An 11,277-nucleotide genomic window follows, 5' to 3' on the forward strand; every position below is an offset into this window, starting at 1 on the left:
GACATGTGTGAGCCACTGGCGCCCAGCACAAGGTGTGTCTCTTGATGGCACAATAGAGAAGGAGCTTGCTTTTTGATTCAACTAGGCAATCTATGAAGCTTAATTGGAGAGTGAAGTCCATTAACACTGACACTGAGGACCGAGAGGTAGTTGGTAGCTCCACCTTCCTGGGGGCTGTGCCAACTGGGTTCTAAGTATGATTCTTGCATTCTCTATTTAGGGCTGTTTCTTGGCCTTTATCATGCTATTCTTGGTTTTCTATGTGTAGGACATCTGTAAGTATCTTTTGTGGGGCTTGTTTGGTGGAGATATAGTGTTTCAAATTTTCTTTGCTGTGGAAGGCTTGTATTTGTCCTTCCATTATGAAAGATAGTTTAGCTGGGTACAGTATTTTTGGTTGATAGTTGTTTGTCTTTAGGATGTGGCATACATATTCCAGGCTCTTCTTGCTGTCATTGTCACTGCTGAGAAATTGAAATTAATTAATCTGGTTGGTTTTCCTTTGTAAGTGATTGATTTTTTTTCTCCTTGACAGCTTTAAGTATCTTTTACTTGGTCTGAACTGATCGATCCTGTGTGGATTACAATTTGACAGTGAGATGTATTGTTCTGGTCTGGTCTATTTGGGGCTCTAAATGCTTCTTATATATGAAGGGGCCTATCTTTTTGCAAGTTTGGGAAGTTCTCTGCTAGGATCCTGTTAAATAAAAATCCTAGACCTTTAACATCTATCTCTAGGCCCTCCTCTATACCTATTAGCCTTAAATTAGGCCTTTTGATGGTATTTCTAAAAATTGAATAGATATAACATATTTCTTGGGCGTGTCTTGAAGACTTGTCTGTTCTTTCTCTATAATGTCTAAGTTGTCTTCAATCCCAGAGATTTGATCTTCTCCATGGTTTAACATCCTGTCAAGACTTTCTACTTTTTTTTCTTTCCTTCTAATTGGTCATATTTGATAGTTTAAAATTCTTTGTTGGAGCTTTGTTTTAACTTTTGTATGGACTTCTTTACCTCCTTATTTTGGTTTTCATTGTTTATTCTCAAATCCCTTAATTGACTGGTTACAGTTTCATTGGACTCCCTTTCCTTCACTTGGGCTTCATTCAGCATTCCATTTGTGTCCTCCATGGATTCCTCCAGCCTTCTTCTTGTGGATTCCATGATTGCCTGTTTATCATGAGTAGGAGTTGAGATACCAGGACTTGCCATTTTTCTTGTGTTTCTCTGGCTTGTTCTGCCCATTTGGGTATGAAGGCAAAACCAATTCCAAGTTAGAACCCTATTTGAAGGCAAGCATCAACCAGAGCCCTGTATTTGCACAGATTTTTTGATACAGTCAAAATGAGTACAGATAGAATCTAGTTCAACAGATAAAATCTAGTTCGATAATAAACAACTATGGATCAATGGACTAAGAAAATCAAAGAAGGAAACAGAAGAGCAGACCTTAATAGATTTAGGGAGAATTGTGAGGAGAAAATAAGATTAGAGGAATGTGTGGAGGGAAAGGGAGAAAGGGTATACAACCAAGGCTTAAATTCAGAGAGAGGAAAAGAATAGAAGGAAAGGAGAAGAGAGATAAAGAAAAAAGATAAAATGAAAAATAAAATTTTTAAATGAAACACTTGAAATTATATAAGTATAAAGAAATAATACTACAATTAAAGGAGTAAGGATAAAAGTTTGTGAACTGGGGCTGGGAAGGTAGCTCAGCATGTCTTGCATGTCTTGCAAGCATGAGGCCCTGGGTTCGATTCTTCAACACCACATAAACAGAAAAAGCCGGAAGTGGCGCTGTGGCTCCAGTGGTAGAGCACTAGCCTTGAGCTGAAGAGCTGAGGGACAACGCCCAGGCTCAGAGTTCAGGCCCCATGACTGGCAAAAAAAAAAAAAAGTTTGTGAACTGAGTAATTGATATCTGAATTAAGTATGCCTACAATGAAGATTAAGATCTAATCATTGCAGACAGGTATATATCTGGAATGAACAAAACAACACTAAGTAAGGACAAAAAAACCAGAAAAGACATGAAGAGAAAAGAGTAAAAACAGAATTAAGAAAAACACACACCTAAAATAAAAATGATGAAAAAAAAAGAAATTTTATTTTAAAAATAAGGCAGGAAAAAAGAGTTTGATTTTTTTTTTTGGTGGGAGGGCAGGAAATCTTGTGTGTCTGCTCTGTCCATAACCAGTGTCTTATGGAATCTCTGGTTTGCTTCTGGTGTTTGCTTTTCCTGTGGCTTCATTAGTTTCTTAAATCAATTTGTTTAAGTAGGAAGAACAAAGCTCTGTCTTACCAGGGACTTTATTACCTTCCTCCCAGTTTAGTTCATTGGGAGAGAGATCTACTTTGGATATCACAAAAGAGGGAGATCGCTGCTTTCTATAGCTTGGAGTTGTTGTTATGGGCTAGGTTGTGGGTAGGGTTAAGGCTTGTCTGTACTCAGTAGCTGTTCTCTGAGGGGCTAGCTCCTGAGACACTCAAGAAGCCCAGCCTGGAGTCATTCTCGGGATTTATATTTAATGAGTTGCAATTGGTTTTCTTTTACCTTTCCTGCAACTGTGTCTGCTGCCTGTGCTGCAGAGGGGAGGGGCAGCCTCTGACTCTGTTTACCCAGTGAACAAAAGTCACTTCTCCATGGGCAGAAGTTCCTGTGCCTGGGAAGGGCATCTTTCCCATTGGTGGAGCTCAGCCCTGCAGGTCTGATTCCTTTGACCTATTGAATGGCTCCTGTTTTCTTCTTCCAAGGCCTGAGGTATGTGCTAGCTGCTCTGGCCAGGTCTTTATCAAAAATGGAGTTCTTCTCCAGTGGTGGGGGAGGGGCTACCTTCCCACCGCTGCTCCATGAGGAGTGAGGATGTACTCATGCCTTTCCTGTGGTTTCCAGATGTCCACGGTCTGGGACTGTTTGTGCTCAGCAGGATGAAAATTTCTGTTCCTTGGCAGTTCTTGCTGGGCTGGCAGTGAGTAGAATCTGCTCAAACACGGCCTCTGGTGCCTTTTATCTGAGCTCTGTCGATATGGTGGCCACAGGTGCCGCCAACACCATGGACACCTATGAGTGCTCAAATTGGTCTCTTTCACCAAGCTGCCTGAATTTTTCCTCTCTGGCCAGACTCTCTGTACTATACTGTCATACTTGGTGTCACTCTCCAGCCTTGGATTTTACACTGGAACACTGAAACTATTTCCTATATGAGAGCTTGTTTAGCCAGTAGCTTCTCCTCCACCATCTTCCTCCAGACTCTCTACATTCTTTTTTTTTGGGGGGGGGGGTTCTGGGGCTTGAACTCAGGGCCTGAGATCTAACTCTGAGCCTCTATGTGCTCAAGGCTAGTTCTCTATCACTTGAGCCACATCATCACTTCTGACTTTTTCTATTTATGTGGTAGAGGAATCAAATCTAGCACTTCATGAATCCTAGGCAAGCACTCTATCTCTAAACCACATTCCCAGCCATGATTATTAATTTTATCAGTCTTTTCACTCAACAATCTGTTTTTTTTTATTAGAGATCTTAATGGTAGAGAGCTTACCTTGAACAAAAGGACTCTGGAACAGTGTTAGGTCTTGAAATGAAGCCCCGAAACAAGAACAACAACAACAAAATGAGGGGAGACATTGTCCAAAACATGTAATCATTACCTGGCTTACGTAATTTTAACCCCTCTATACATCACCTTATAATGATAATTTAAAATATTTTAAAAGCAAATGAGAAATCTACCACATTTCTGTATCAGGAATGAATAATTGGAAAATAAATTTAAAGTGGGATACTTCTTGAACTAAGGTGTGGCTCACGTGGTACAGCTCCAGCCTTGAGTACAAGGATCAACTGAGAGAGCAAGGCCCTGAGATCAAACCCAGGACCAGCGCACACACACACACGCACACACACATGCACACGTACACACACACGCACACATGCGTGCACACACACCACACACCACACACACAAGCACACGCACACACGCACACACCACACACACACCACACACATGCACACGCACACACACATGCACACACACACGCACACACACCACACACATGCACACACGCACACACATGCACACACATGCACACACACGCACACACACACACATGTGTGCATGCACACACACACACAGGGGCAGGAGGAAGATATTTTCCAAATCCAGGGTGGACCTTATGTTATAGCAGGTAAGTCCTCCATTAACTCCCAAGCAGCTAGAAGTGGAGCTGGGGCCAAATGGTGGAGGTCTAGCCTTGCACACAAAGGCTCAGGGTCGGCCTCCTAGGCTGCAATTCCTAGGAAACACATACACACACCCCAATAAAACACCACCACCAGCAGCACCAGGCACTAATTTGTGAGCTGGTGGTTCAAGCCTGCGATCCTACCTCTGCAGAAGGCTGAAACGTGGAGGGTCCCCATTCAAAGCAAACCAAGGCAGAGAAGTTCTCCAAACTCCACCTCTAGCTAACCAGCCAAAGGCTGGACTGGAGTCCTGACTCAAATCCAGTAGAAAAGCAGCCTTGATCCAGAATGTGGAGCAAGAGTGGGTGGCCTTGAATTCAAACCCCAGTAAAAAAAAAAAAAACCTAGATTCTGCAATTGTCATATAAAGTGATAAGAAAGAGGAAGAGAGGCTGGTGAAGAGAAATGTTTCCTAGGACACAGTCACGCAGTCCTGCGGGAGATCCCCGATGAGCAGTTTATCAGCTTGGCTGTTTAGCAACATTCAGGCTGGTGAAGTGAGACTTCTGCTAGTGATCACCAAGTGTCCACTTCCACATTCTGTCCAGCGTTCAACGCTCAGCTCTCTCTTCACTCAACAACAACATTTCATTCCACCTGCTTTCCACATTCCTCCATGTCACTTCTGCCAGTCTAATCTTCCATGACTCAGGAAAGAGAGAGAAGATCCCGGAGTTTGACAACATGGAGACAAAAGGTAAGCCTGTTGAACCTGAGCGTGTGGCGAGGTGGGTAGTGAAAACGAGACTTACATCTTGGGACACACGGACTGGATAAGTTAGTATTCAATTCCAATCACCAATGACCCCCCCCCAAATGCTCCTAATGTTTTTTGTAAGCCCTGGCTTTGTGAAATTGCACAATGATCCACCATTTATTAATGTTCTACTTCTGAATATTACAATCAAGATACACGGTAGAGTTTTGAAATTATACGAAGTGTTTCATTTCTGTGGCAAACATGGTAGTTTGTCCAGGAAAGCCATCCTTCAATGTATTTTGTTCTTTTACTTTTCATTTTATTTGTGTAAGGGAGAAACAAGAGGGATTCTGGAAACAAGAGAGAGAGGCAGAGATACAGACAAAGATGGACAGAGAGACAGAAACTGAGGCAGAGAGAGACACAGAGACAGAAAAAGACAGACAGTATAGACAGGAACAGAGAAGGAGAGACAGAGGGACATACAGACAGAGACATCCAAAGAGAGATGGAAAGAGGGTCTCAGAGGCAGACAGACAGAGGGACAGAGACAGAGAGACAGGGACAAAGAGACGCAGAGAGGTGTGACATTTTAGCCCCTGCAGTGTTCTGTGCAGCGCTGATTCATGTTACCCTTATGCATGTCAGTACCGGGGCTTGTACGCAAACACTAGAACTCTCGCTTCAGATTTGCTCGAGGCTGGTGCTCTACCACTGGATCCACAGCTCCATTTCCACCATTTTGCTGGTTCGTTGGAAATACCAAGTCTCATGAACCTTCCTGTCCGGCTGGCTCTGTATCTCGATCCTCAGATCTCAGCCTCCCGAGTGGCTGATGACCGGCATCAGCTACCAGTGCCTGGCCTAAAGCAACTCCTGCATCTCTAATTTCAACATAAGCTAAAATCTTGACCCTGTTCTCTTCAGAGAAGGTCATTTTCTTCCATCTGAAGATATTTAAGGTCCTGTGTTTATTGTTCAATTCTCTCTAGTTATACTCATTTCAGCATCAGCTGTGGTATGAGGTGGAGCTCCTCTGTTTCAGTCCTGGGGTTAGACTGTCATGTTTTAAACTAGAAGACATTTATTTGAAATAACCTTTATAGATCTACATGGATGAGAGCTCATATCATGTAATGATTTAAGAATAAGTCATCTTGGGCTGGGCAGGTGGCTCAGGGGTAGAGTGCTCACCTAGCATGCATGAGGCCCTGGGTTCAATTCCTCAGTAACTCATCAATAGAAAAAGCCAGAAGTGGTGCTGTGGCTCAAGTGGTAGAGCTCTAGCCTTGAGTAAAAGAAGTTCTGGGACAGACAGTGCCCACGCCCTGAGTTCAAGACCCAGAACTTGAAAATAGAAGAAAAGTTCACCGGGTGACAGTGGCTCACGCCTGTAATTTAGTGACTCAGGAGGCTGAGATCTGAGGATCATGGTTCTCAGCTAACTTAGGGCAGCAAAGTCTGGGAGACTCATGTCCAGTGAACCACCCAAAGGCTGCAGGTAGAGCTGAGACTCCAAGGGAGAAGACCAGCGCTAAACACAGAACTGTTGGGGACGGCACCGGGTCTGGAGTTCAAGCCCGAGCTCTGGCACAAAACCAGCCAAGCAACAAAGCGAAACAGAAGCGTGAGCGCCAGGCTTCCGGTGCTTTTGTTTCCTTCCTCATTCTTTGTGGTCAGGCTCAGTATTGAACTCAGGGCCTGGGCGCCGTCCATGAGCTCGGAGCTCAAGGCTGGCGCTCTGCCGCGTGAGCCACAGCGCCACTGCTGGTTATTTCTGGTGGTTCATTGGAGATAAGAGGCTCATGGTATTTCCTGCCCAGGCTGGCTTTGAACCATGATCCTCAGTTCTCAGCCTCCTGAATGGCTGGAATTAAAGGTGTGAACAGCTAAGTCCTGGCTGCTTTCTTTACTCGTGAATCTTTCAGTAGCTATACAAAGGGTTTCAATTCACCAGGTCATGTTATGAGCACAATGTCGATTGGCCAGGGATTTGTTTTTCGTGTCTCAGAGTGGGTAACACATGAAATTCTTTTACAGGTTGCATAGCATGAAAAAATGAAAGGGGAAATGGAGGAATGAATGGCCTTGTACGGATGAGTGGAAGGGAACGCCGTTTTGAGAACGTTGTTGCTTTTGTGTTCCACAGCGAATCGGGCTCCTCCTTCCCACGTGTGGGTTAGAACAGCTTTGCGTGCGACTCTCCTCCTCCTCCTCCTGCTCTTCATTGGACTGAGAATCTTGTGGATCATGAGTATGTATCACCCTTTTGGCTATGCTACTGGGTCTGGGGCTTGAACTCAGGACCTGGGCGCTGTCCCTGAGCTTCCCACTCAAGACTGGTGCTCTACCGCTTGAGCCACAGCTCCACTTCTGACTTTTTGCTGTTTGTTGGAGATGAGGGTCTCAGGGACTTTCCTTCCCAGGCTGGCTTCCAACTGTGATCCTCAGATCTCAGCATCCTGAGCGGCTGGGATGACAGGCCGGAGCCGCTGTCCCCTGGCTCAGAGCCTAGTGCTCCTGCCCAGCTGTTGGTCTCACTGTTGGCGTTCTACCACGTGAGCCACGCTTCCTGTCCCCTTGGGTTTTTTTTGGATTCCTTGTACAAAATAACTCTTAATACCATGATAGTGAAAGTTTTCATGCGTCTTTTTAAATTCTCTTTCTCTCTGTGTGGATTTGAGTTTATAAACAGCAATATGGCCAAGGAGAACTTCAGAGAAATGTGTGCCTACAACAAATGGGGAATGTCAACAGTTCTGAGACGATCCAGAACCTCAATGAGAAGATCCAGAACCTCAATGAGAAGATCCAGAACCTCTCTATGGCATTGCAAACACTGGCCACCAGGCTTTGTCAGGAGCTACAGGAAAAGGAGCCAGGTAATTCTATAATATCCTGAGGGCTGCTTATGAAGTAAAGCTGTAGCGTGTGTGCATGTTTGTATGTGTGTGTGTGTGTGTGCATGTATGTGTGCGTGTGTGTGTGTGTATGTGTACATGTGTGTGTGTGTGTGTGTGTCTGTCTGTCTGTCTGTCTGTGGAGGGGAGGCGTTGGGGGAGGGTTGGTGCTGGGGTTTATTCTCAGGGCCTGGGCTGTGTCCCTTAGCTTTTTTGCTCTTGGCTGCATGGAGCTTAATCAGTTGAGCCACAGCACCAGGTCTGGCTTTGGCTTTATAATATAGGACACGAGTCTCATGGATTTTCCTGCCCAGCTAGAACCACTGAGTAAGGAAGGAATGAAGCATAGTCCGTGCATCGACAGTTCCACATAGTTAGAAGAAAATCAGAAAATCATAACGACACAACATGGAATCCCCCAGGTGTCCTGGTTATACAAGAGCATTCAGACTCAATCTATTTTCTTTAAACTCCAGTTTTACTAAAGTATAAATATACAATTTCTCTCATCTGAATTTACCTTTTACATGTTTTAATTGTTATTTTCAAAGCTAGGCAAAATCCCAATTGATTATGAAGCCCAGTAAATGATAGATAGGAAAACACACTTCTCTATAGATGGCCTCACTTCAAAATTGCAGTCAGTAATAGCCGGGCACTGGTGGCTCACGCCTGTCATCCTGGCTACTGAAGAGATTGAGTTCTGAGGATCCTGGTTCAAAACCAACCCATGCAGGAAAGCCTGTGAAACTCTTCTCTCCAGTTTACCAGCAAAAAGCCAGAAGTGGAGTTGAGGCTCCAATGGTAGAGGATCAGCCTGGAGTGGAAAAGCTAAGAAGAAGCAGGAGATCCCAAGTTCAAGCCCCAGAACTGCACAAAATAAGATAAAATAATGACCTGAAGAAAACACAGTAAACTTGGTCAATGTACCATAGAGATGACAGGAAATAGCAAGAGGCTGAAGATCTATTCAATAAAAGGACGCTTTCCTTCCAGGGCACAAATGTAAACCTTGTCCACAGGATTGGATATGGCATAAAAATAGATGTTATCTTCCATATCATATTTATACCACGTGGCAAAACAGCGAAAAGTCATGTGCTGACCGCAATGCCAGCCTGCTGAAGATTAACAACAAGGATGCACTGGTACGTCTCCCAGTTTCTCCTCCCATAAGAAAGGAAATCGCATTTCCAATGACAGAGTAAGAAGAGTCTGCTAAGCGCTGTGGCTCCCGCCTGTCATCCATCTACCCAGGAGGCTGAGATCCAAGGACTGAGATTCAGAGCATCCTGTGCAGAAAGTCCATGAGACTCTGATTCCCAATGAACCACCAGAAAACTGGAGATGGAGCTGTGGCTCACGTGGTAGAGCACCAGCCTTGAAAAAAAGAAGCTCAGGGTCGGCGCCCAGACCCTGAGTTCAAGACCCAGGAGTGAAAAGTTCTTTCATCCTTTCTAGAAGAAGGGAAATCATGTGTTGTGTCTTTGTCATTGGATCTTGCTCACCTGCTTCACTGACAGTTACTGACTCCACAAAATATAGTTCAGTGAGAAATAAGGACAAAATATGAGATCTATGGCTTACAAAATGACCTGTTCTCACTCCAGTACATTGCTTTGATGTCCTATATTTTCTTTCCTTCGTTCTTTCTTTCCTTTTTCCTTCCTTGCTTCTTTTCTTTTTTCTTTTTCTTTTTCTTGTTTTCATGCCAGATCTGGTCATTGAACCCAGGGCCTTGAGTACCAGTTGAAGGCACACGCGTGTGCTTGTGTGCGCACATACACACACAAACACACACTAGCACACATTAAGCAATTTTGAAAATACTGTTTGAAAACAGTTTGAAGAGCAGAAATATGTACAGAAGTAATTATTTTCTGTACCAGTCCTAGGTCTTGAACTCAGAGCCTGGGCACGGTCCTGAGCTTTTTCCCTCCATGATCACACTCCGCAGCTTGAGCCACAGCTCCACTTCTGTCTTGTTGGTGGTTTTTCTTGGTTCCCTGGAGATAAGAGTCTCATGGATTTCCCACCCTGGCTAGCTGTGAATCGAGATGCTCAGATCTCAGACTCCAGAGGAGCTAGAATTACTGGTGTGAGTCATTGGTACCAGCCAGAGAAAACTTTGTACAAAGAGTATCTTTGTTTATTAGGAGTTTGTAAAATCCTGGCAATTATTTGGCTATTGGATTGGAGCATCTCCTAGAAAAAATAGCACAAACACTATGACAGTGGATCAGAGTGTTGCTTCTTCTATTTGGTAAGTCTCTATTTTTTCTCTTATTGTTTTAAGTCCATTTTTTAAACTATGTTTTCCTCAGGACGATTGTAGACTGGTGACATACCCATAAACACACCTGCTGTGTCAGGCCTCTGTAATAGATTTAATCATGCATAAAATGTTCCCATAGCCAGGGGCTGGTGGTCACACCTGTAATCCCAGCTACTCAGGAAGCTGAGATCTGAGGATTTTGATTCAAAGCCAGCTCTGACATAAAAGTCCATGAGACATTTATCTCAATTAACTACCACAAAAATGCTACAAGTGGAGCCGAGGCTCAAGTGGTAGAGCTCTAGCCTTTAGCAAAAGTCCTGCTCTAGTGTCCAGGCCCCAACTTCAACACCCAGTACAAATGCACACATAGCAATCACAGACGCCCTGATTTTGTCTTCATCATGCCGACTTTCTTTTCTTTCTCTGGCTTTCTCGGGGCTTGGCCGCAGGGCCTGGTGCTGTCCTAGCCTTTTTATCTCCAGGCTAGCGCTCCACCACGGGAGCCACAGCGCCACGTCTGACTTCTTGGCTTGATTTCATTAGATGTGAAAGTCTCATGGCCTCTCCTGCTGGGTGACTTTGAACCCAGGTCCTCAGGTCTCAGTTCCCTGAGTAACACAGAAGCTCAGGACGGCGCCATCCTAAGAGTCAACGTCCATCTGTGAAAATGGAAACAGAGACCATGAGAGTTGGGGTGGGGAGGACATGGGGGGAAGGATGAGGGGTGAGATGATCCACATGCATGGCGTCAGAGCCTGACAGGCTGAAGGGAAATCCCCTGCACAGCCAAGGATCTTATTTTCCTTAGGAAATGCTGACTGTGGGCGCCATACTGTCAGGTAGCACAGGTCATGTGTGTGTCTACTTCAAATATGTGAGCTCTTAAGTACTTTCCTGCTTTTCCTCTTCAGGTTGAAAAACAAGCCCAGTGCCTTCAATGGAATGTATTGTGCATTTATGACAGAAGACAAGCGCATTTTGTATGATAGTTGTTTGGCATCCAGATATGCAATGTGTGAGAAAATGGCTGGTCCAGTGCGGGTAGAAAGTGTGCTAGGTTAAAGTTCACGATGAAAGGCTGTACTTGGTAATAAAGTCCTTGTCTTGAGATGCTGTCCTGCACTGGGAAGGATCTAGATGTCAGCGTGTGTC

General features: G+C 44.5%; 1 protein-coding gene across 1 annotated transcript; it reads left to right on the plus strand.

Moving 5' to 3' along the window:
• Nucleotides 1–4,931: 4,931 nt before the first annotated feature.
• On the plus strand, nt 4,932–11,277 carry LOC106001084 (C-type lectin domain family 12 member A-like). Its single transcript, XM_013036227.1, has 5 exons — nt 4,932–4,944; nt 7,632–7,829; nt 8,844–8,995; nt 10,004–10,110; nt 11,037–11,277. Exons 1-5 carry the CDS (start codon nt 4,932–4,934, stop codon nt 11,185–11,187), a joined length of 621 nt encoding a protein of 206 aa, XP_012891681.1. The 3' UTR covers nt 11,188–11,277.

The sequence above is a fragment of the Dipodomys ordii genome, unplaced genomic scaffold (genome assembly GCF_000151885.1).
Source record: "Dipodomys ordii isolate 6190 unplaced genomic scaffold, Dord_2.0 Scaffold266, whole genome shotgun sequence".
Lineage (NCBI taxonomy): Eukaryota > Metazoa > Chordata > Mammalia > Rodentia > Heteromyidae > Dipodomys > Dipodomys ordii.